This window comes from Hypanus sabinus, chromosome 19 (genome assembly GCF_030144855.1).
Source record: "Hypanus sabinus isolate sHypSab1 chromosome 19, sHypSab1.hap1, whole genome shotgun sequence".
In the NCBI taxonomy this organism is placed as follows: Eukaryota; Metazoa; Chordata; class Chondrichthyes; order Myliobatiformes; family Dasyatidae; genus Hypanus; species Hypanus sabinus.
Window position 1 is genome coordinate 13483239 of NC_082724.1, and position 26808 is coordinate 13510046.

General features: G+C 42.0%; 1 protein-coding gene across 2 annotated transcripts in view; it reads left to right on the plus strand.

The window, feature by feature from the left end:
• Window positions 1-11202: 11202 nt before the first annotated feature.
• LOC132377735 (POC1 centriolar protein homolog A-like) overlaps window positions 11203-26808 on the plus strand; it is a 147178-nt gene continuing 131572 nt past the window's right edge. Inside the window, exons 1-3 of one of the 2 annotated variants that reach the window (XM_059944047.1) lie at window positions 11203-11388; window positions 17429-17513; window positions 22193-22364. In XM_059944047.1, the coding sequence (XP_059800030.1) occupies window positions 11374-11388; window positions 17429-17513; window positions 22193-22364 (272 nt within the window). In that variant the 5' untranslated portion in view covers window positions 11203-11373. Of the gene's footprint in view, window positions 11389-17428; window positions 17514-20505; window positions 20684-22192; window positions 22365-26808 lie in introns of those variants that run through there. The other variant, XM_059944048.1, reaches the window with a different exon arrangement.

A 26808-nucleotide genomic window follows, 5' to 3' on the forward strand; every position in this document is an offset into this window, starting at 1 on the left:
ATCTTCTCAGCTGACCTCACTATCTGCTGAAGGGTCTTGCGATCTGGGATGGTGCAATTTCTGAACCAGGCAGTGATGCAGCTGCTCAGGGTGCTCTCAATACAACCTCTGTAGAATGTGATGAGGAAAGTAGAGATGCTGCTGGGCTTTCTTTGCTATGGAGCTGGTGTTGATGGACCAGGGGAAATTCTCCACCAGGTGAACATCAAGAAATTTGGTGCTCTTAACCATCTCTCCTGAGAAGCTGTTGATGTTCAGCAGAGAGTAGTTGCTCTGTGCCCTCCTGAAGTCAACAACCATCTCTTTTGTTTGGTTCACATTCAGAGACAGGTTGTTGGCTCTGCACCAGTCCGTTAGCTGCTGCACCTCCTCTCTGTAAGCTGACTCGTCGTTCTTGCTGATGAGACCCACCACGGTCGTGTCATCGGCGAACTTGATGATGTGGTTCGAGCTGTGTGTTGCAGCACAGTCGTGGGTCAGCAAAGTGAACAGCAGTGGACTGAGCACACAGCCCTGGAGGGCCCCCATGCTCAGTGTGATGGTGTTGGAGTTGCTGCTTCTGATCCGGGCTGACTGAGATCTCCCAGTCAGGAAGTCTAGTATCCAGTTGTAGAGGGAGGTGTTCAGGTCCAATAGGCTCAGTTTTCCAATCAGTTTCTGAGGAATGATTTGTTTGAATGCTGAACTGAAGTCTATGAAAAGCATTCAAATATACGTGTCTTTTTTGTCCAGGTGGTTAGAGCCAGGTGGAGGATGATGGCAATGGCATCGTCTGTTGAGCAGTTGGGACAGTACTCGAAATGCAGGGGGTCCAGTGAGGGGGTCTTGATATGCCTCATGACGAGCCTCTCAAAACACGATGATGATGGATGTGAGTGCAATGGGACAGTAGTCATTTAGGCAGGACACTGAAGACTTCTTCGGCACAGGGACGATGGTGGCGGCCTTGAAGCACATTGGAACGACGGCGCTGCTCAGGGAGATGTTGAAGATGTCAGTGAGAACATCTGCTAGCTGGTCTGCACATCCTCTAAGCACTTTACCAGGAATATTGTCTGATCCAGCAGCCTTCCGTGGGTTGAACTTGTACAGGGTTCTTCTCACATCGGCCACGGTTAGGCACAGCACCTGGCCATTTGGAGGAGGGGTGGACTTCCTCACCATCACATTATTTTCCACCTCAAAACGAGCATAAAAGTTGTTCAGTGCATCTGGGAGGGAGGCATCACCCGCACAGTCAGGTGGTGTTGTCCTGTAGTTGGTGATGTCCTAAATGCCCTTCCACATGCGCCGCGTGTCACCGCTGTCCTGGAAGTGGCTGTGGATTTGCCGGGTGTGTGCACACTTTGCTTCTCTGATGGTCTGGGACAGTTTGGCCCTCGCTGTTGTTAGGGCTGCCTTGTTGCCTGCTCTGAAGGCGGAGTCATGGGTCCTCAGCAGTGCATGCACCTCCGTGGTCATCCATGGCTTCTGGTTAGTGTGTGTAGTGATGGTCTTGGACAGAGTAACATCATCAATGCACTTGCTGATGTAGCTCGTCACTGATGCCGTGTACTCCTCTAAGTTGGTGGAGTCGCTATCAGTTGCAGCCTCCCTGAACATGTGCCAGTGTGCTCGAAGCATTCTCGAAGAGCAGAGATGGCTCCTGCTGGCCAGGTTTTCACCTGCTTCTGAACTGGTCTGATCAATTTCGTATATTGATCCTGATACTCTGATCTGAGAAATTCTCTGACCTCTTGAGTACTTCCAACTTGTTCCATTTTTGTTTCTGATTTCTAGCATCTGCAGATTCTTCATTGAATTTTTGATTACTATCTATGCAAACAAATTATAGATCGTGATCAAATGGCTTAAAATCCAATGAGCTGCAAGCATTGACTGATTGATAGGAGGCAGTGATTGAAAATAAAGGGATCCTTTTCTGGCTGGCTACTAATGAGGAGCAATGTTCAGCTGGTGTTGGTGTTAGGGACTGCTTCTTTATATGCTGTATAGCAATAACTTAGATGATGGAATAGATGGCTTTGTTGCCAAGTTTGCAGATGATATGAAGGTTGGTGGAGGGGGAGATAGCGTTGGGGAAACAGGACAACTGTAGAAGAACAGAGACAGATTAGGAAAATGGGCAAGCAAGTGGCAAATGAAATACAGTGTTGGTAAATGCACGGTCATGCACTTTCGTAGAAGAAATAAATGTGCAGAATATTTTCTAAATGGGGAGAAAATCCAAAAATTTGAGATGCAAAGGGACTTGGAAGTCCTTGTGCAGAAAAATAGTTTAACTTGTTGAGTCAGTGGCGAAGTAGGCAGATGCAGTGATAGCATTCATTTCAAGGGGTCTAGGATGTAAGTGCAAGGATGTGATGCTGAGAACCGGTAAGGCATCACCTTGAGTATTGTGGATCATTTTTGGCTCCTTATCTCAGAAAAGATGTGTTGGCATTTGAGAAGGTTCCAAGGAGATTCAGAGGGATGATTCCATGAATGAAAGGATTATCATATGAGGAACGTTTGATGGCCCCGGGCCTGCAGTCGCTGGACTTTGGAAGGATGAGGGGGATCTCATTGTATTCTTTCAAGTGTTGAAGGCCTAGACAGAGTAGATGTGGAAAGGATGTTTCCCATGGTGGGGAAGTCTAGGACAAGAGGAGAGAGTCACAGGATAGAGGACCATCTATTTAAAACAGAGATGTGGAGAAATTTCTTTAGCCAGAAGGTGGTGATTTAGTGGAATTTGTTACCACGAGCAGCTGTAGAGGCCAGGTCTTTGGGTGTATTTAAAGTGGAGATTGATAGGTTCTTGATTGATGATTCAGGCTGGGGAGTGCAGTTGAGGAGAGGAGGAAAAAAAAAACGATCAGCCTTGATTGATTGGCGGAGCAGACTCCATAGGCCAAATAGCCTAATTCTGCTCCTATGTCTTATGTTCAGTGTGCTGCTGTCCCCCAAAGTCATGCTTATTTTTCCTATAGGTTCAGCTATAATCTTTATTTGTTTTTCACTTCATCTGGACTCATTGTTTTTTCTTCTCTTGCTCCACTTCCATTTCCTTTTATATTCATCCCTTTTGTTTCATGATCACAGACCAGCCATTTTTACTCCTTTTCCCCCCACCATCTTTCACTGCTTCTTAAAATAAGTTTATTCCTATTTTTCTAGTTCTGATTAAAAATAATCAAACTTAAATGGTTATTCTCTTTCCATTCGTCTAGAACAGAGGTTCCCAACCTTTTTTATGGCATAACCCTGTGGTGAACTACATATACCTGTCTGGACACGCCCCCCCCCCCCCCCCCCCCCCGGCTGACTGCTCCTGTGGCTCCTCCCACAGACCCCTGTATAAAGGCGATTGGAGGCACTGCTCCTCCCTCAGTCTCCAGGATGTTGTGGGGTGGGCTGTTGCTGCTGACAGTGCTTTCTTCAAGCTAGTAAAAGCCTATCTTGACTCACGTCTCCGAGAGTTATTGATGGTGCATCAAACCACCCCCCCCCCCCCCACCATAATGAGAGAGGCCTGTGGACCCCTACTATAGAAGCTGCCTCACGTGTTACTATTTTCAGTAGGTATTTTTTTCATTCAGATTGCAGGGAGATGAATTGCTCACTTATCCCATTGATCAAAATTTAGGGTAGATCTCATTCTTTAACTCAATTCAGTATGTGTTTCAGCACCAACTTCTGTCCTCTGCAGGTAATCGGCATGAATTGTTATTTTCAGTCATTTGATCAGGATCTGTTATTTGCCTGTCTTTTATTGGTTGTGTCCCTCCTTCTTTGATCAGTAGTCTCTAACAAGAACACTAACCAATCTTTCAACTTTTAAGAAACTTAAAAAAAATAAATCCACTGTGCGTTCACGGAATTTTCCCATTTTATTTCAGCTTTTTTTGCTCCAGATATCAGACAAGATTTTGGGTCAAGAAGCAGTAGAACATGAGTTTGACATACAGCAACAACAGTATGCCACTGATGCTCCTGTTTACGCCTGATTTGACTGAAGCTCACTGTAGAGACTGAAGATAACTGGTCATCTTTTACTGTCTAATGACTTTCTGTCAGATGATATGTGGAATGCATCTGTTTATTGACTTCTTCTTTGTCTGTGTATGAATACCATTGGATAATAATTTAAATGAGGAAAAATAAATCATTAGTTTGGATTCCTACAACGTGGATCATGATCCACAAATTTATAATGAATGTTTCAAGGATCCTCAGTAATTCTCAGTATTCATTTCACTCCACAGATTTTAGCTGTGTGATAAGCAGGAATGCACACTGAAATAAAAGTCGCTGTCATTCCAACAATAAACAACTTTGTGAGAGTGGAGGAGTCAGGAGCAGAGGGCAAGGCCTCAGAATACAAGGATGGCCTCAAGACCATAAGATATAGGGCTAGAATTAAGCCATTTGGCCCATTGAGTCTGCTCCGCCATTACATCATGTCTAATCCATTTCCCTCTCAGCCCCAATCTCCTGCCTTCTCCCAGTAACCCTTCATGCTCTTTAGAACAGATATGAGGAGGAATTTCTTTAGAATGGTGAATCCATGGACTTTCTTGCCACAGATGGCTGTGGAGGATAAGTTATTGGGGTATATTTAAAGCAGAGATTCATAGGCTCTTAATTAGTAAGGGTATCAAAAATTACAGGGAGAAGGCAGGAGAATAGGGTTGAGAGGAAAACTAAATCAGCTATGAAGAAATATCAGAGGTGACTCGATGGTCAAAATGGCCTATTTCTGCTCCTAAATCTTATGGCCTTTATTTTCCTGAACATTATTATTACCCTCGTGAACATGATTTTAAATATTAATCTTATAACAACACTATTTTTGTGTTTTTTGTAACAACCATGGAGCAATTTTTTTCTGCTCGTATTTGAAGACAAACTTTAATCCTTTATTACAGGCATACTTCCCAGTTGCGGACAATTTTAATGATATTTCAATTTATATTATATTCGTGTGGCTTGCTCTGCAACTTATTTCCCTATTAGAATGGAACTGTTTGTGTTTAGGTGGGTCCTGACCTTCCTAACTACAATATCATAAAGAAGACTTGATGCATTTATCAGTGAATGAAATATTCCCTTATGTTTAATGTGGCCTCCTGATGTCCTGCATCCCATCATAGCCCAAGCTACCATGAGGATGCTCTAACACTTTGTATAGACAGTTGCCCACATCAATTTAATGCCAGGGTGAGCACTACCAGCATGACTTCCTGAGCAGAGAATGCCTCTCCTAAAGGTCTGAGTTTCAATTCATCTCTGCTAGCTTTTACCCCAGACCAGCCTGTATTTGGTTTCCTGTCTGTGACCCATCCATAAACACCTTCCTCAGCGTCTCTTTCCAGGATGATATCTCTACTTGCAAAATCTTCCTCAATCTCGGCATATTACCTCATGATGAAGAGTTATTGTTCTAATTGAATGCTCTCTTGCAGGTTTGACTACAAGCTATCTGTTATCTGTGCGGAGTTGTCTTTGGGTAAGAGGACTGCTGCCTCCTATGCATTAGAATCTGACACCAGCCCGAGTTTGCTGCTGCTCTATAGCTCCACCAGGCTGTGACTGGTATGACTGTTTTGCTTCAATGTGGAGATATGTCATCATAATAGAACTCATACAGTAAGTAGACTGCCTATATCCAATACTCCCAAGGACAGTGCATTTGTACAGGCGGAATAGGCCCTTCCAGCCCTCGGAACTGCGCCACCTGGCAATCCTCTGATTTAAACATAGCCTAATCACGGGAATCTCCAAGAGAACCAGAACCTTGTTGTGATTTGGAGGCTTGCGTGCCTCAGTGACCCAGACAACTATGTTGGCTGAAGACAGGGCTTTATTCTATGACTCTTGGTTGGGTCACCTATGCCAAACAGGTCAAAAGGTAGATGCTAGACAAAGAGAAGTCCACTGATCCTCCAGGTTCAGGGGTTCAGCTCAGGGATAACAACCCTGACTGGTCATCTCAGTGATGACCTAATGGTTACAATGGACCAGGGCATGGATCTGAGATACTCTGTATATTCTGGATTTAAATTTAAATTTGGCCTTTGTTGCACTTTAAAGCACAGAAGCCACCTTTGGTTTTAAACACAACTGAAAGAGCAATAGATCTGGGAATAGATCTACTATTGCCAGAAGGTTGTCATAGAGTCAACTACAGCACAGAAGCAGGCCCTGTGACCCATCTAGTCTATGCTGAACCATTTAACCTGCCTAGTCCTACCGACCTACATCCCAAACTTAATGTCAGCCAACCACAGGCCCGTGGGTGTAGTTCAGTAAGCTTGGACCTCTGGGTCAGTAGCTTGGTTGGTTGCCATGCAGGCATAGTCAATCCCAATGTGTATGGCGTCGACGGCTGGCTATGTGAAGCAATCAGCCACAGCATTATCTTTCACCAAGTGCCATTGCTGCTGTGCAAACCAAAGGTCCGATATTTTGGCCATCATGTGCATGAGGGGTTTGTGGTCAACAAATGTTGCGAAATGCCAACCCTCTAGTAGAAAACAAAAGTGGCGGACAGCCAGTTAAAGACTGAGAAACCCATGGTCAAACATGCTGTGCTTCCTTTCAGGGGGGATGGAGCTGGCGGCTGAAGAAGGCAATCAGCTGCCTCACGCCTCCGGCTAACTGTTTGTGCACAGCACCCACAGCATAATCTGAAGTGGCAGTAGTAATGGATATAGGTGCATTGGGGAATGGGTGTGCCAGTAGGGTCGCGTTAGAAAGAGCTCGTTCAGAATCATCAAATGTTCTGGTCATGTCCGCTGACTGGTCAAGCATGTGATTGGGGCATTGGCTTTAACAGCACTATACAATGGGACCATAAGTTCAGCAGCTCATGAAATGAAGCAGTGATAGAAATTAAGCATTAATAAAAACTCCTGTAGTCTTTTAGTAGTATAGGCCAGTGGGAAAAACATAATAGTGGTGACTTTTGATGGTTGGGGGTTTCACAACTCCTGCAGAGATGCGATGGCTGAGTCCATCACCTGTTGGAAAGCCGGCACTGCAATTTTCAGCCCAAATGGCATGCGCAGAAACTCAAAGAGGCCAAACGGGGCATTCCCAGCCATTTTGGGAATGTCTTCTGAGCTCACAGAAAGCTGATGATAGTCCCCTAACTAAGCCAACATTAGAAAAAATTAACTTTCTAGCTAAACTTGCTGAAAATTCTTGGATGTGTGAGACCGGGTAATGATCAGGGTGGTGACCTCATTAGGGCATTGGTAATCGCTACATGGGCTGCAACAACCATGTGGAGGAGCTATTTGAATTGCATACAATGCCAAGCCTTTCCATGTTGGAAGACTCAGCCTTTGTGATGGCCAGCTTTTCTGGGTCCAGTCTACACGTGTGGGCATGGACTGGTGGGCCAGTTGTGGAATGTGGTGCTCAATCCCCATGTTATGTGACTGCAGTTGAGAATGTGGACTTGGTGAGATTTGCGTATTCACTTAGCAGTCGAGTGAACTTACATACGGTGGTGCATGCTCTTGACAGAGTTGTTGTGGGGAACTTACTGGGGAAGCAAGGTAGCCATTCAAAGTCCTTGATACTCACAAGCCAGCAGTTCTTAAGATCAGCCAACAGTCCTTGGGCACACAGGATATCTGTGCCAAACAGAGGTCTGGCCACTTTAGCCAAGATGAAGTCCCATATGTAATGTTGCCCAGTGTGACACCAGTTGTGCCCTGTAAATCTGGATCCTGCTTCCTTTGGCAGCCTCCTGTGAGGCTTTATTGCACTTTGCCTTCTCACTAACAGGCAATGCTGGCAGCACATTCTCTTGGGCACACATCACGCAAAAAGCATTGCCCTGAAAGAGTTTATGTGATGAACAGTAGATGACCCAGGCAGCTGGAACCCATGGTGTTCACAGACCTCTAATGTCTCAGTGCACTGGCACTGTTGAAGTTGCATGGCAGTCAGCACTTCCTAGTGTTCATACCAAAGCAGTAAAAACACAGACCTCGCATTGTTTGTTTTGCAGCCATGGGAGTGCGTGTGTTGGAAGCCCTACTGAATGGGCTTATTAAGGCAGAGAAAGGAGGGAGAGTTATGCACCTTTGCCTGGCTGAGTGTGCACAGTCAGCCATTTTAGCAAGCTCTCTATAGTCAGTCACCCATAGTGTATTAGCGAGGGCTAAGTGAACTTGTTCAGGTATTTGCTGCATAAAGAGTTCTTTAAAAATAAAACAAGGATGGTGATTTTCCAGGTGAGACAGAATGTGGTCCACTAGTTCTGAAAGCCTAGCTTTCCCCAGGCAGGTCAAGGAGAGCAACTGTCTGGCACGCTCAGATTCTGATAGTTCAATAGTCTATAATAGGTGAGTCTTCAGCATGCAATATTTACTGTATTCAAGTGGATGTTTAAGCCCACTCACCCGTTTTGCTGTCATGGACTACTGAGCGACGCTATGCACAAACATCTCGAGTAGTCCGCGGAGATTTGTTGCAGCACAAATTGGGCCTCAGCTTGTAGAAACCAACTGACAGCATTTTTCTCCCAAAACTCTGGCAGTTTCAAGAGGACTGCGTTGGCCAACATGTTGAATAACTCTGGAATTGTCCTAGAGCATCAGGCTCACCAATGAAACCATAACAACTCACTTTACTGTCAACCAAACACAGAACATAAAGTATGGTAAAAAAGTTCACGTCATTATGTCATCACATCAGACCAGCCTTTTAAAGTCAAACCCAACTCAATGTTGGTGGTTGTGAGTTATGCATACATTTCTACCCTTACATTGCCCTACAGCATCATCTTGAACAGGGAATGTTTTAAGATCTGGACTTAACCTGTTAAAAATTGTGGCAGAGTTCATGACAATGTGGTCCAATCATAGACTCAAAGAGCTATGCAGCTTTGAAACAGGCCTTCCTGTCCACTTCATCCATGCTGACTAAGTTGCCTACTTGAGCTAATCCCATTTGCTGTGTTTGACCCCTATCCCTGTAAACATCTCCTACCCATGTACCTCTCCAAATGTCTTTTAAGTGTTGTTGATATACCTGCCCCATCACTTCCCTTGGCAGCTCATTCCATACCAATGCCACCTCTAAGCGGAGAAGTTATCCATTCATTAGGTCCCCTTTTAAACTTTTCCTTGTCACCTTAAATCTCTGTTCTTCACTTTCAGACAGCACTACCTTGGAAAAAAGACAGTAATAATTTACTTTATCTGTGCTCTTTGTGATTCAACATACTTCTGTAAGGTCAGTTTCATCCTCTAACACCCTGGAGAAAAAAAAGTCTATCCACTCTCTCCTGATAACTCGAGGCCTCTTGTCCCTTTTACATATTTGTGAATCTTTTCTACATCCTTTCCAGCTTAATGACATTCTTCCTATAACCCTAATGCAACCAGAAATGCATGCAAATGCTCCAAATATGGTTTCAACAATGTCTTGTACCATGATGTAAAACATAAACAAAAATGATCAATTGCCAGTAGTGACCAGAATATTGTTTCCAAATGGACTTTGTCACTTTTTGTCCTAATTGTTTTCTTTCTTGTAAATCTGGTATATTTTTATATTTAATATATTTTCCTATGAACACTGATTATCAGACTCAGAACCAGGGCTAATATCACCAGCATATGTCGTGAAATTTGTTAACTTTGCGGCAGCAGTATAATGCAATACATAATAATAGAGGAAAAAACTGTGGATTAGTGTATTATATATGTTGAAAAGTTAAATAAGTAAAGCAAAAGTAATTTTTTAAATAACAACACACACAAAATGCTGGTGGAACACGGCAGGCCAGGCAGCATCCATAGGGAGAAGTGCTGTCGACGTTTCGGGCCGAGACCCTTAATTTTTTAAATATTGTGAAGTAGTGTTTGTGGGTTCAATATCCATTCAGAAATTTGATTGCAGAGGGGTAGAAGCTCTTCCTGAATCATTGAGTGTGGGCCTTCAGCCTGTTGTACCTCCTTCCTTATGGTAGCAATAAGAAGAGGGCACGTCCTGGCCAATGGACACCGTCTTTTTGAGGCACTGCTCTGTATCTGATGCTGAGTGCCTATAATGCCGCTGCAAGTATCTGGTTGCCCTTGTGCATACCTGTACTCACACACATGATAATAAACACAATATTGAGTTTTAATAAAGTTGAAAGCATTTTTATTTTTGTTGAAGAAGTGCAATGTGGAGATTTATTTCCAAATATTTTACTGAAACAGCATGCATTTTCCAGCTTAGTATAGCAACAAAACCACAGCCAAGAGGAGAGAGAACAGAAGCTGTGTTTGCTTCCAAAGATCAAGAATTCTAAGTGAGACAAGAATCACATACCCTGTCCGTTGCTAAATCCTGGAAATCCTTCCCTCAAAAACAGGAGCTTCACCATACAGACTGCCATGATCCTCCCAGGATCAGACAGGGATGCACATCAAACATTGGAAGGTGTACATTTTGTGAATGAATGATCCTGTCTTCTTCTTACCTTTTATGGCAGTCCAGCTTAAAGGTGCATTACCACCATCAATTGGACTGGAGTGGGTGTAGAGAATTGGAGTAAAATAGCCTTACTTCTTTTCTTTCAAACGAAAGCTATATTACCCCCCAAAAACCGTATAAATTGTAAGTAGTGAAAGACGATTCTGTGAATTAAATTTATGCCACTCCCATAACTTAAACGTTTTTAAATGAAAACTATCAACCCCCAAAGATTGATAAACAGGAAGAAATAAAAGAATTGCATTCCCTAAATTCTATATAATAAACCAGACTCTTTCAGATACTTCATGTTATAGATCCGTATTTCTCTTGAACTCCCACTTACAATGTCTTCTATACCCACAGCATTTTTTGTTTAATCTTAAGTGCTCCTATCATCTTCACTCTTTCTCTTTGATACTTCTTACGTTTTGTCAATACATGGTCAACTGTTTCTGACTGATTACAGTATTCACACAACCCAGTTGGATGTTTCCCTACTTCATATAATGTGTAATTAAGACGTGAGTCCAATTCTTAAACGACTGATGATCACTTCTATCTTTCTATGCCCACCTGATATTCTTTGGTATCTGACTTGCCTTTGTATTTTGTACAGTTGTCTCCCTGTTTCACTCTCATAGTGCTTCTGCCATGTCTCCTCAATACGTGTTTTTAAAATGCTTTTGACTAAGAATGATCGTGCCGGCTGAACTGCTTGCCTGTGATGGAGAGGCAGGGCTAGACTCTCTCTTTAAGCAGAGGGGCGGTACCCAGTGGCGATGGCGGCGCGTTTCGCGGTCCCCGGGTGCCGTCGGCGCTGGTAACCAAGGCGACGCGGCGGCGTTGGGCCCAGCAAAGGCGGCGTGCCTCCACGTTAGTACGGGAGCTCAACGTTGTACGAACACCATGACTTCTGTAATGGTGAGTTTCCGTCTTGTTGTTAACCGGTTCCAGAGCCATTTGCCCGGGTATGGCGGCTCGGGCCCGATTTGTCTCTGAGCCCGCCGCTCTGGCCTGGACTGCTCGGGTTGCTGCAGCGGTCTTGCATTTCGGGCCGGCCGGCCGGCCGTGGGTAGAGCCCACGTTCACTCTACCTATTAGATTAATAACATAGCCCAACCCGGCTTTGCTTTGTGTTTTTTTTTCACAGACTGCAATCCAATGCATCAGCCTGACATTAAGAATATAATCTTTTGTTTAATGCATATCTTTTGTCGCCCTTTCACGTCTAGAAAGTGTATGGTTTTAACCAACAGTACTCACAACTTCGCGATTCTTCTGGAATTCAAATGTACTCCTGGCATCTCGTTTTCTGCTGACTAGCTCTCTCCTTAAGCGATACTGGGATTGCTTTGAAGCAATTCCTACTTCCCTCTTTCTCCTACTGTATGTCCGGCCAACTTTCACCACGTCTCCCTTGCCTAAATATAACCCTTGCTGCTTTTAAAAAAATGCTGTTCTCCTAATCTCCCAACTCCTTTGCACTACAATACAGATCATCTTGCATCAAGGACATAGATTCTAGTTCACATGATCCATTTCTGACACCTCTTTCCCCTTTCTCAACTTCTGAATCTCCATCACTGGAGACAAGCAATCTATTGGTATCTTTTAAGAACCTAACTGACTCTCACGGCTATCTTAACTATACCTCTTTCCACACTGTCTCCTCTAAGCATGCCTTTCCGTTTTCTCAGTTCCTTCATCTGCTGCAACTGTTCCAGTATGAGACTTTTCTTTCCAGGACTTCGGGTGCCCTCCTTCTTCAAAGAATGGGTTTCCCTACCCGCACCATTGATGCTGCCCTCACTCACATCTCCTCCATTTCCTGGACATCTGCTTTCACCCTGCCTTAACAAGGATAGAGTTCCTCTTGTCCTCATCTACAACCCCATGAGCATCCACATTCAGCAGATCATTCTCTGCAATTTCAACTATCTTCAACTGGATTCTACCACCAAACACTTTTACCTTCCCCCACTCACTGCTTTCCTCGGGAATCACACCTGTGATTCCCTTGTCCATTCATCTCTCCCCACTAATCTCCCTCCTTTCACTTATCCCTGGAAGCAGAAGTCTGCCCTTTCATCTCCACCCTCACCTCTATTCAGTGCTCCAAACAGACCATCTAGGTGATGCAACACTGAATCAGTTGGGGTTGTCCACTGTATCTGGTGCTCTTGATGTGCCCTCCACTACATTGGTGAGAGCTGAAGTAGATTGGAGGGTTGCTTTGTCGAGCATCTTTGCTCCATCCACAAAAAGCAGGGTTACCCAGTGGCTGACCATTTTAATTCCAATCTCCATTTCCATTCAGATATGTTGATCCTTTATTGATTCAAAGAGGTTACTCTCAGGTTGGAGGAGTAGTAGTAGATCACATTTTGTATGGGCAGCCTCCAAACTTGAACATTGATTTCTCTAACTTCTGGTAATTTGACCCTATTTTATAATGCAATTTTGTATAACACTAATTTTTTTTAGGAGCACAGCTGCCGTGTTATAGCAGAACTACTTGTATATCTTTTCGTAGATGGGGGGAATTAACCCACTCAAAATATTTTCTTTTCATTCTTGTAATCATGAAGACATACTTATTCCTGATATACGTCCTCTTGCAATGAATACCATAAGACATGAAATGGGGCACTTGGTCCATCAAATCTGCTCTGTCATTTGATCATGGCTGCTTTATTTTTCTTCTCAACCCCATTCTCTTGCCTTCTCCCTATATCCTCTTACTAATCAAAAACCTATGAACCTCTGCTTTAAATATACCCAATGATTTGGCCTCCACAGATGTCTATGGCAATAAATTCTGCAAACTCACCACCCTCTACTTAAAGAAATTCCTCCTCATCTCTGTTCTAAAGGGACATCATTTTATTCTCAGCCTGTGCCCTCTGGTCCTGGACTCTCATATTATTGGAAACGCACTCTCCGTGACCAATCTATCTTGAGCTTTCAATATTCAGTAGGTTTCATTGAGATCCCCCTTGTGCTTCTAAACTCCAGCAACTACAGTCCCAGAACCATCAAACGCTCTTCCCACATTGACCCTTTTACTCTTCAGATTATTCTTGAAAATTTCCTCTGGGCCCTATCCAATGCCAGCACATACTTCCTTACATATGGAACCCAAAATTGCTCACAATACTCCAAATATCATTTCACCAATTCCTTATGAAGCCTCAGCATTATATCTTTGCTTTTATATTCCAGTCCTCTCAAAATGAACTCCCAACAATCCATTTGTTTTCCTTGGTACCAACTCAACCTTCAGGTTAACCTTTAGGGAATCCTGCACTAGGACTCCCAACAACACACACAAAATGCTGGTGGAACATAGCAGGCCAGACAGCATCTATAAGGAGAAGCACTATCGACGTTTCGGGCCGAGACCCTTTGTCAGGACTAACCGAAAGGAAAGATAATAAGGGATTTGAAAGTAGTGGGGGGAGGGGGAAATGTGAAATGATAGGAGAAGACCGGAGAGGGTGGGATGAAGCTAAGAGCTGGAAAGGTGATTGGCGAAAGTGATACAGAGCTGGAGAATGGAAAGGATCATGGGATGGGAGGCCTCAGGAGAAAGAAAGGGGAGGGAGTAGCACCAGAGGGAGATGGAGAACAGGCATCCTCGCGAAGGGTCTCAGCCCGAAACGTTGACAGCGCTTCTCCCTATAGATGCTGCCTGGCCTGCTGTGTTCCACCAGCATTTTGTGTGTGTTGTTTGAATTTCCAGCATCTGCAGATTTCCTCGTGTTTGCACTAGGACTCCCAAGTCCTTTTGCCACTTCCAATTTCTGAATTTGCTCCTCATTTTAAAAATTGTCTATGCCTTTATTCCTCAATACCCGAAGCCTGGACTGACACCTTGCCCTACTGTCCTGTTTATTATTTATTGTAATGCCTGCACTGTTTTTGTGTACTTTATGCAGTCCAGTGTAGGTCTGTAGTCTAGCTTTCTCTGTTTTTGTTTATTATGTAGTTCAGTCTTTTGTACTGTGTCATGTAACACCGTGGTCCTGAAAAACGTCTCATTTTACTATGCACTGCACCTGCAGTTATGGTCGAAATGACAATAAAACTTGACTTGACTTGACTTGACTTCAACCAAATTGCTTACTCTTACATTTTCCTCTGCCACTTCTTTGCCCATTCTCATAATATGTCTTAAGTTTTTCTGCAGATTCTCTGACTCCTTAATACAACTTTCCCCGTACCCATCTTTGTATCATTTGCAACCTTGGCCATAAAGGCATTAATTTTGTTATCCAGATCATTAACATATAACAAAAAGTAGTGAACCCAACACTAATCCCTGCAGAACAGCATTAGTCACCAGCCGCAAAGGTTCCCTTTATTCCCACTCTTCTGTACATGCTAGTATCTTTTCTGTAATACCATGGGCTTCTATCTTGTTTAGCAGCCTCATGTGCAGCACTTTGTCAAAAGCCTTCTGAAAAATCCAAGCAAGCAACTTCCACTGACTGTGCATTATCTATTGGCCTGCTATTTTCACAAATTTCCACAAATTTTCACAACAGATTTGTCAGACAAGATTTCCCCTTAAGGAAACCATGCTAACCAGACTTTTTTTTTTACTTTTCTCACTGTTACCATCAGGAAGGAGGTATAAAAGCTTGAAGGCACACACTCAACGATTGAGGAACAGCTTCTTCCCCTCTGCCATCCGATTCCTAAATAGAAATTGAATCTTTCGATACTACCTCACTTTTTTTAATATACAGTATTCCTGTTTTTCCAACATTTTTAATCTGTTTCATATATGTATACCTGTACTGTAATTGATTTACTTGTTTATTATTATTTTTTATTTTTTTTTTCTTTACTAGGTTATGCATCGCATTGACCTGCTGCTGCTAAGTTAACAAATTTCACCTCACATGCAGGTGATAATAAACCTGATTCTGATTCATGTGGTTCCAAGAACCCCTTGAGTCCTTAATAATTGACTCGAGTACTGAAGTCAAATGTACTGTTTGCATTTCAACTTGATTTCATTTCCTGCATATTGTTTTTCACTGTCTAGTTTAAAAAGGATACTCTGGTCCCTCTGAGCACCTATATTAGAAAATATTGGCTTTTTAATTCTACCAAAATTGATGTTTCAATAATTTTTGATATTATATTCCATCTGGTTGCCCATTCACATACACTACCCACATCTTGCTAAAATCACCCAATTGACCCCCCCCCCACCCCCAACCTGGATCTTTCTTGCAGTCAGCACTGCTGATTGCTACCCTAATATCACTTGCAAACTTTGATATATTACTTTTGGTCTATGATCAAAATCTTTAATATGAATTGTGACCAGCAAGGGAACCAACATGGTTCCCTGTGACTCACTGTTATTCACAGCCTTCCAATCCAGAAACAATCCGGTTATTTCTGCAGTTTCCCATTTGCTAGCCAGTCCTTAACCCACGTCAGTATACTGTCTTCGATCCAGTGCATTCAAATTTTGTTCAATCATTTTTTGTGTGCCACTTTAATCTTACTCTTTATCTCTTCTGATTAAAACATAACAAAGAAATAGACTTTTCAGGCATGATTTCCCTTTACAAAAACACGTTGACGCTGCTCAATATTATTGATAGCCATATATTCAGATCCATGGGGAGCAACTATACTCATGGACATCTTTTTCAAAACTTTGTGTTCCAAATTGTTATGTCACAGGGATTTACTAAGGTTAGTTCTATTAATTTTTCCTACAATATTTTTATACACTAAGCTTCTTCGACTCCTTCAATATCTCTGTTGTAAGCTAATCCTCCAGTATCCAGTTAAGCAGGAATGTCCTTTAGTTGAAAACTGCATGGCCATATTAAATACAACCCAGTAAACAGTTGCCCAAGAAATTCAGGAATGGCTCTACTCCCTCAGAAAGAAATTTGGCATGGCCCCGTTGATCCGTTTAGATTTTTATCGATGCACCATAGAAAGCATTTTCTGTAGCTGTTACACTTTATTTTGCATTCTGTCTTGCCTTGTTCTACCTTTACTTTACTTTATTGTCACCAAACAATTGATACTAGAGCATACAATCATCACAGCGATATTTGTGCTCCCTGAATCCAAGTAAATATAATAAAAAATTATATTTCTATAATTTTATATTTTCATATAGTATATATATATAGTATACATCAGTAATCTGTAATGATTTGATCTTTAGGACAGTATATGAGAAGTTTTTTCCATTGTATCTCAGTACATATGACAATAATAAACCAATTCCAAGAATAGATGGATCCTTCCCCTCTTCTCATTACTACAATCAGGTAAGAGATACAAAAGCTTGAAGATGACCTCAAAATTATTTAAAAGCCCCTTTAACTTCATTGTTGATCATTTTAAAAAATATTTTAGAAATGCAACACAGGAATAGGGCCTTCCAGCCCAACAAGCCCGTCCTGCCCAATTATAGTTGTGATCAATTAACCTTTTAGCTCATACATCTTTGGAATATGGGAGGAAGAAGGAGCACCTGGTGGAAACCCATGCTACCTTTTACTGGCCTATTTATTTAGTTTTAGTATTTATTGTGATTTTTGTATCTTTGCACAGCTGCCACGCGTGCATTTGCCTGCACACACACACACACACACACGCGCACGTATGAACGCACACCATATACTCAGCTCATTTAATTGCGGCCAGAGCACTGTTGATGACCGGCAGACGTTCTACTGCAGCTCACTGCTCGTAGGTCAGAAGAAGAATTGCTGGTTCCATGTGTATTGAATGGAATTTGCTTGTAGTAAGTGGGAATGCTTGGAGTTTGAAGCAGGAAGCAGAGTATTAAATTATCATTAAGAAAATTTGTCTTGTATGGATCTTTATTTTATAGAGATATGATATGCATTATTTAAAACATTGTATACTCTCTAGGAATTATACGGATACTAAAGTTCAACTTTTATTTTTATAGGGGGACCCAACATTAGAACAGCATTTTAAAGGCCATCGTGACGCCATCACAAGTATCGACTTTAACTCTAACATGAAACAGTTAGGTATGTTTCATTTCCTGAGGAAACTATCAGTTAACAATCTTAAGGGCATAAATTGGGGATCAGATAAATGAGAACATGCCCTCAAAAAGACTTTGAGTTTTGAGTCCTGCTGAAGGGTCTGGACCCGAAACGTCAACTGTACTCTTTTCCATAGATACTGTCTGGCCTGCTGAGCTCCTCCAGCATTTTGTGTGTCTTGCTTGGATTTCCAGCATCTGCAGATTTTCTCTTGTTTGTGATTGAGTTTTAAGTGATTAAGTTGCTTAGTCTGATATCAAACACGATTTTCCTCTTCAAGATTTACCCCCCCCCCCCCCCATTATACTTACAGGTCAGTGAATGCAATCATCCAGTTTGATGTTGGGTATCATGAATTTATCTTGCTGTCACTATAGACGGTGCCAATGATTTGCTGCATTAAGAATACAAATAAATATATTAGTCACAGTATAATTGACTTGTCATGTCCATCGCTTTTATAAATTCTATGCAACATGAAAATTGTGTTTACTGATATCAGCAGGATTTCTGTTCGACTTTTCCTTTAGTCCTAAAACCAAGAAAGAACATTTTGGAATAAAAGCCTGACCAAACTTCATAATTTGACCAGTTCAACCACCTACAGAATACAGCTAATTAAACTGGACAAAGTCAGACATTTATCCAATGAAGATGTGGAGATACATCCTAGGATTCACTGGGACACATCATCAGTGATGTAACCTGGTGTTATTGGATATTTCAGGTATTTCAATATCAGGCACCCTGCCAGGCAACCCAGCCTCCTCAATCTGGTTTTCCCAAGAAACTGTGGTGTTCTACCCTAACCACTGGCTTCAAGGTTTCTGAGAGAATGACCATGTCAGACCTCAGGGATGATGATGCGATGACGTAATGGGAACTTTAATGGCTTGCCAAGATTGATTGTCAGTTACCCCACTAGCCAGTTATACATCTTTCCTTGCAGCATAAAGGCCATTTGGATCATCAGGTTTTTGTCAGCTCTCAATAATAGTCACAATCCCATTATCTGACTTATTTTCCTGTTTTCTCTTTCACATGTCTTTTAACACCCACTCACATGAGGGGAAAATTACAATAGCTGGTTAATATAATTTGATTGGAATTTGAAAAGGAGAACCTGTGTGAATATTTGGAGAAGATGCAAACTCCATGTAGTTGACACCAGTGAGCAGAATTACATCTTGAGATTCTGGAACTATGTGCTATCAGCAGAACCACTGTGTTGCCAAGAATTCACGTGCTAATAGTACCTAGTCTATATATTGGAGCCTTATTATGCTATGAAGGGGACATCGTCATGGTTGAACCTTGTCCTGTTAGTAAGTGATCCGGGGAATGAAAGGGTTACTGTAGGCATAGCTCTGGGCCTGTATTTGCTGGAGTTTAGAAGAATTGAGGGAGGGGATCTCATTGCAACCTACTGAATATTGAAAGACCTATATCGAGTGGATGTTGAGGGGATGTTCCCAGTAGTGGAACAGTCTGGAACCAGAGGGCACAGCCTCAGAATAGAAGGACATCCCTTTAGGACAGAGATGATGAAGAATCTAGCCAGAGGGTAGTGAATCTGTGGAATTTACGTGACAGATGGCTGTGGAGGCAAAGTCATTGGGGATATTTAAAGCAGAGATTGATAGGTTATTAGTTACTAAGGCATCAAAGGTTAAAAAAAAGGGGACAGGAGAATGACCCCGAGGGGGAAAATAAATCAGCCATGATTGAATGGCAGAGCAGATTGGATAGGCCTAATTCTGTTCCTATATCTCGTGTTTTAAATGTCAGCACAATAGACTCTACTGAATTCATATTTTCAAATCTCTTCTCTCAAGACCAAGATCTACTAACTTGTTGCTTGCTGCTTGCACAAGGATATGTAACAAACTAAATTTTTATAATTCCTTTAATAGAAAATGTCCTTCACAGGAAAAACTCATATTAGTGTTTCTCACATGGCAGAAACACTATTTTACCAAATCTTGGTGGATTTGGAAAATGTTGTCTGCTGTACCCAGAAATCAATGGGTATGATGTGAAGAGTTGATCTTTCTTGTTCTCCACACTTTAAGTTTGGCGGCAAGATCCAGGCAGCAACTAGGCCCTGGCTAGCATGGTGCATTGTCCATTCCCTGAAATCCTCTAACAGGCTGTAAGAAAATATAAAACTTTTTGTAGAAATTTGTCTTCTCTCAAAGCTGCAAACAATTCTAATGCCTTCTTATTATAATTAAAATAAAAACACAAATGTTACTGTAATTAGCTTAAGTAACACCCAAACTGCTGGAGGAACTCAGAAGGTCAGACAACATCTAAGGAGGGAAATGGACTGCCAATACTTTGGGTCAAGACCCTTCATCAGGACTGGTGGAGATCGCCAGTATGAAAAGGTGGGGAGATAGTGTGGAGCAAAACTGATGGGTGATAGATGGATTCAGGTGAGTTAGGGTGATATGCAGGTGAGGGAGGGTAATAATGGGAATGCCATAATTGGGAGGTTTTTTGCTTTATGGTAAACAGAGTGAAGGTGCTCAATGAAGTGACTTCCGGCAGTCTGCATTAGATCTTACTGATGTAGAGGAGGCCCACCAAGAGGATTGGACGCAATATGCAACATTGTTGGATATCCTGAAATATGAATGATACTATGAAACTTAATCTTTTTCTTATTCAAAGTGAAGATAGTTTGGATCCTAGCTAATCATTCCTGAGCAGACAAAGGAAGGCTCATGTATTAGGTGGGTCAATAGCAAAGTGCTGTCAATTGAGCCATGGTTAATTAACAACCTTAAAGTAGATTTTTATGAAATACAACAAAACAAGGTTGGTCATCTACCACCGTTTTTTTTGTGTAGAGTAACTAGGTTCAGCGCAATCAGAATTGGCCACAGGATGGCACCATACTTCATCTATTTTGTTCACATGTAATGCCTTATATAATATATATACCTTATATAGTTTTATTTTCTTGCAGGCATTTACAGGAAAATAAAGAAATACAATCAAATTTATGAAAAACTGTACATAACAAAGACTGATAAACAACTGATGGGCAAAAGAAGACATTTTGTAACTATAAAAAATACTGAGAACATGAGTTGTAGAATTCTTGAAAGTCAATTTGTAGGTTGTGGAATCAGTTCAGAGTTGTGGTGAGTGAAGTTATCCACGCTGGTTCCAGAGAGTGATGGTTGTAACTGTTCCTGAACCTGGTGGTTTGGGACCAAAAGTTCTGTAAGATCATAAGATATAGCAACAGAATTAGGCCAATCAGCCCATTGAGTCTGCTCAGCCATTCCATTGTAGCTGATTCTGGATCCCACTCAACCCCATACTTCTTACCATATCTTTTGATCCTGATCAATCAGGAAACTTATCAACTTCCACCTTAACTATACCCATGAACTTTGTTTCCACTGCAGTCTGTGGCAGAGCATGCTACAGATTCACTGCTCTCTGGCTAAAAATTATTCCACCTTACCCCTGTTCTAAAAGGCTAGTGCTCAGTTTTGAGACTGTGCTCTCTAGTTCTGGATTCTCCCACCACAGGAAACATTCTCTCCAATCCACCCTATCAAGTCCTTTCAACTTCGGTAGGTTTCGGTGAGATCACCCCGCATTCTTCTAAATTCCAGTGAGTATAGGCCCAAAGCTGCCAGACAATCCTCATATGTTAGCCCCTTCTTTCCCGGAATCATCCTCGTGTCCTCTGGACTCTCCAATGACAAAACATCCTGTCTGAGATAAGGGGCCCAAAACTGTTGACAATACTCCAAGTGCAGCCTGACTAGTGTTTTATAAAGCCTCAGCATTATTTCTGTGCTTTTGTATTGTATTCCCCTTGAAATTAATGTCAACATTGCATTTGCTTTCTTTACCACAGACTCAACCTGTACATTAACCTTCTGGGAGTCTTACTCCTGTGCCCCTTGCCTGATGGTTGCAGCAACAAGAGGTCATGCCTGATGTTTTGATTTATTTGATGTCTGACCCATTTCACTTAGTGAACAGGTTGACTCTAAATAACAGAAAAACCCAAAATTCTGTCTCAAATTTGCGGCAACAGTGAGAGTTCATTGGGTTTTCTTTTTCCTTTCATCGGGTAACGCTGAAGTAAACAGAGCAATGAGCTCAATTTTTGTATTCCATAATCTATAGAGTAGTCCTGCTCTGTAATACATTCAGTGATTTCCAGTAGCAGTTTGTATGCAGTGGTTGGATAAGAACAGAAATTGGTTTGACTGAAGCACCTTCACTCTTGAATAGGTTTTTAATGGTTAGTGTCAAAATCAGTGTGTGTAGTAACTGTATATGTAGATAAATGAATCAATGTCAGTAGAGGTATGTCAGAGAATGAGGGAAAAGGAAGTCTAATATTATTACATTTGGAGTCTAGGTAGCCTATGGATAAGGGATTATCTCCAAACGTCTTAAGTTTAGCATCATCTATTTTTACAGTTACTTTCAGCTTGTCAAAATTGACAAATATATGGAATATAAGATAGTTGTGGAATCTCAGAAATCACTGTACCAAAGATTTTGCTGCTTGCTTACTGTACATTTATTAAATGAAAGTAGGGAAGTGCATTTGAAACAAGAAAATTGTACAAGTTATGTTGGTATGTTTGAACATAAAATTAATAGTTACTTTATTTTGGCAGCAACTGGGTCTATGGATTCGTGTGTCATGATTTGGAATTTGAAGCCACAGCTGAGAGCGTATCGATTTGTTGGTCACAAAGATGCAGTCCTTTCAGTTCAGTTCTCGCCCTCTGGTCATTTATTGGCTTCTGCTTCACGAGATAAAACAGTGCGCCTCTGGGTTCCCAGTGTGTAAGAAAATATTTTTGATTAATACGTCTTACTACTTGAGCTGTGGATGTTGATTTTGATGAGTTCCTATTTTTATTGTTCCCAAGTTATTAAGCATGCTCTTCGGATGAGAATGCCCACAATGCCTCTCCATTTTTCGTTTTTATTTATTTAGAGATAGAGCACGCAACTGGCCTTTCCAGCCCAATTAACCACGCCATCCAGTTACCCATCTATTTAATACAAGCCTAATCACTGAACAATTTACAATGACCAATTAACCAACTAACATATAGTCTTTGACTGGAAGAAACGGTTGCAGGGAGAACGTACAAACTCCAGAGTTGAACTCCGACCCTCTGAGCTGTAACAGCTTTGCGCTAACCACTGCGCTAGTGTGGCGCCTCTCCATGTTCCTGTTGTGACAGCATGAAGTTTATGTCCACCAAAGCATTGACAGGGACAGTGTTTTCCCTTTCATCTGCTTAAAACATACCCAATATCTCTGTTCTGATGAAAATGATACTAGTTTCTCCAATATACAGTATCTTTTGAACCTAAAATCTTCGTTCTTGGTACATTCTTGGATCTTTGCTGTGACCTCTTCATAATCTTGTCATTTTACCTAATAAGTCTTCCCAGCTGGACAAAATATTTTATTAGAGGCATAATGATTTGTATAACTTTTAGCAGCATATCTTTGTTATCAGCTTTAAAAATCTAGAGCAACACACAAAGTGTTGGTGGAACTCAGCAGGTAGTATCTATAGAAATGCATAAACAGTCGATCTTTTGGGACAAAACCCTTCACCAGGATTTTGTTTTCTTAATTCTAAATCTGGATTATGTTTTCTTAAACAACTATTTCAACTTCTCTCTCTTTTCTCTCTCTTTTTGACTTATGTGCATCTGGTTCTATTCTGTATAAGGGTTTTACCTTTTAGGGCTAGTATCTGCCTTCTATTCCAAAAAACAACAACATTGCAGATCTTTCTGAAGTTACCTGCACTCGCTGTATTTGAAACTACAGTGCTGTCTTCCCTTGTTCAATTGTATCCACATTGTTGTGTATTCGGATTCTTGTATCCATTCCTTTTTTACTCCCCTATTCTGATCTCTGGGGTTTAATGATGTAATGTTAAAGCCTATAAAGCACTTGTGAGGCCTCATTTGGAATATTGTGAGCAGTTTTGGGCTTTTTATCTAAGAAAGGATGTGCTGACATTGCAGAGGGTTCAAGGGAGGTTCACGACAATGAATCCAGGATTGAAAGGCTTGTCACATAAATAGCATTTGATGGCTCTGGGCTTCTACTCACTGGAATTGAGAAGAATGAGGGGTGACCAAACACGAGGAAATCTGCAGATGCTGGATATTCAAGCAACAACACACACAAAATGCTGGTGGAACACAGCAGGCCAGGCAGCATCTATAGGGAGAAACGCTGTCGATGTTTCCGGCTGAGACCCTTTGTCAGGACTAACCGAAAAGAAAGACAGTAAGAGATTTGAAAGTAGTGGGGGGAGGGGGAAATGCGAAATGATAGGAGAAGACCAGAGCAGGTGGGATGAAGCTAAGAGCTAGAAAGGTAATTGGCGAAAGTGATACAGAGCTGGAGAAGGGAAAGGATCATGGGACGGGAGGCCTCAGGAGAAAGAAAGGAGGGGAGAGAGCACCAGAGGGAGATGGAGAACAGGCAAACAACTAAATATGTCAGGGATGGGGTAAGAGGAGGAGGGGCATTAACGGAAGTTAGAGAAGTCAATGGTCATGCCATCAGGTTGGAGGCTACCCAGCTGGTATGTAAGGTGTTGTTCCTCCAACCTGAGTGTGGCTTCATCTTGGCAATAGAGGAGGCCATGGATAGACATCAGAATGGGAATGACACGTGGAATTAAAATGTGTGGCCACTGGGAGATCCTGCTTTTTCTGGCGGACCGAGCGTAGGTGTTCAGCGAAACAGTCTCCCAGTCTGGGTCGGGTCTCACCAATATATAAAAGGCCACACCGGGAGCACCGGACACAGTATACCACACCAGCCAACTCACAGGTGAAGTGTCGCCTCACCTGGAAGGACTGTCTGGGGCCCTGAATGGTGGTGAGGGAGGAGTGTAAGGGCAGGTGTAGCACTTGTTCCGTTTACAAGGATAAGTGCCAGGAGGGAGATCGGTGGGAAGGGATGGGGGGGGGGGATGAGTGGACAAGGGAGTCGAGTAGGGAGCGATCCCTGTGAAAAGCAGAAAGGCGGGGGGGAGGGAAAAATGTGTTTGGTAGTGGGATCCAGTTGGAGGTGGCAGAAGTTACGCAGAATTATACGTGAGGGGTGACCTCATTGAAACCTACCAAATGCTGAAAGGCCTCAATATAGTGGATGCAGAGAGGATGTTTCCTGTGTTTGCGGAGTCTATGACCAGTGGACACAGCCTCAATAGAGGGGCATCCTTTTTCAACGAAGATGTGGAGGAATTTCTTTAGCCAGAGTGGTGAATCTGTTGAATTTGTTGCCATAGGTTGTTGGTGGAGGACAAGTCTTTAAGTACATTCTTGGATTAGTTAGGGCATGAAGAGGTATGGGGAGAAGGCAGGAGATTGGGGCTGAGAAGGAAAATGGATCAGCCATGATGAAATGCCGGAGCAGACTTGATGAGTCAAATGACCTAATTCTTCTCCTTTATCTTATGATCTTATGGTTTAGTTCCAGTTACGTTCACCCCACCCAAAAATAACCATTAACTCTTGTTCTTTTCTTTTGTTCTTTGACTATCTTTCTATCCAGCTGGTTACATCTGCTTTTAATATAAGCTGCCTCCTGATCTATTTAAAAATACACATTTATTGTGGTATTTCTTTTATAAAAATGCTAATTGGCTAAGCAACTTAATTAAATTTAAATTGGGCATATTGTCCTTTACATCAAATTGTTCTACTCAATCTTCAGTCTGTTGGGCAATTGGCAATTTTACATGTAGATTAAAACTGGTCAGTGCAATAAATTGGTCACAACAGTGCCTGGCTGAAGGAATGAGGTTGAAGTAAAATAAAAGACAAAATATGTAATGCTCTGAGCATTGTCAAACTTCCTGAATTGTTTCAGAGGCTAGGAAAATAAGCATATAATGATAATTCATGTTTCTCAGCCTTGTGGAGGAGATAGTTTTAAGAGGTTTTCTAATGGTTAGAGTGAAGTTTATGGATAGTAGTGTTAGGCACTGCATAAAAGTCGATGGCAGTTGTCATTGCTGCTTAAGTGGAGAGTGTTGAACATAACTAAATCATTTTTTATAAAAAGTTAAAGCTTGAAAATTGAACATAACTGCCCATAAGACACAGGAGGTTCTGTAGGTGCTGGAAATCTTGAGCAATGTGCTCAAAATCTCAGAAGAACTCTGCGAGTGAGGCAGTATTTATGGAGGGGAATAAACAGTGGACGTTTTGGGCCAAGACCGTTCATCAGGACTGGAAAGGAATGGGGAAGAAGCAAGTATAAGAAGATGGGGTGGGGGGGAGAGGAGGAAGTACAAGCTGGCAGGTGATAGGTTCAATTCTGGGTGGGTATATGTTCAAAGATGGGTGAGACTGATGGTATTAGAGTGTAGGGAATCTCTAAAATTCTCTACCCCTAAGACTTGTGGAAGCTACATCTCAATATATTTAAAGAGGACCTAGATAAATCGTTAGAAGTTTTGGAAGTGAAAGAAAGAGGTGGGTATTGCATGGCACAGAGGAAAAGCTGAGGCTTGGGACAGATCAGCCATGGTTGTATTGAATAATGGGGCAGACTTGACAGGCCAGGTGACCTTCTTGCTATTTGCTTGGGTGGTCGTTAGTGTGCATTAGGGCGTACATAATGCAATTGTGATATTTAATTCACGATTGTGAATGTGGTGGAAGGTTAGTGAAGGGCAAAATTATTGTTTGATGTCAGCTACAAACGTTTGTGTTGCTTTACACAAAGTTCCAGATGATATGCCAGAAAGTGGTACTCTGGGCACAGGTTATCTTTGGGTCACCCTGAAGGAACTTGAGCATGGGACAGAACAGAGTAACTGCTTGTACAAAAAAGCTGGATATACTCAGCAGGTCGGGCCGCATCCGTTGAAAGAAGCAGTCAACGGATGCTGCCCGACCTGCTGAGTTCATCCAGCTTTTTTGTACATCTTGATTTGACCACAGCATCTGCAGTGTACTTTGTGTGTAGAGTAACTGCTTGGCTTGCAGGTGTAATAGGCAGTCTGGGATATGTTGGTGTACAGTAGAAATAAAAATCATGAAAGGAAAGAATAAGAAGAGAAGGAAAAATATGGAGCAAGGCTAGGATGTGGTTATACTTGACTAACAGAGAACTTGTGTCCAGTTTGGCACTCCTGAATGTAATAAGATACAAGCTTGGACCTAGGTGAGGTAGGAAAATATGGATTTATGAAATGGAAATTATGTTTTAGTAATCTATCAGATGCTTTGAATT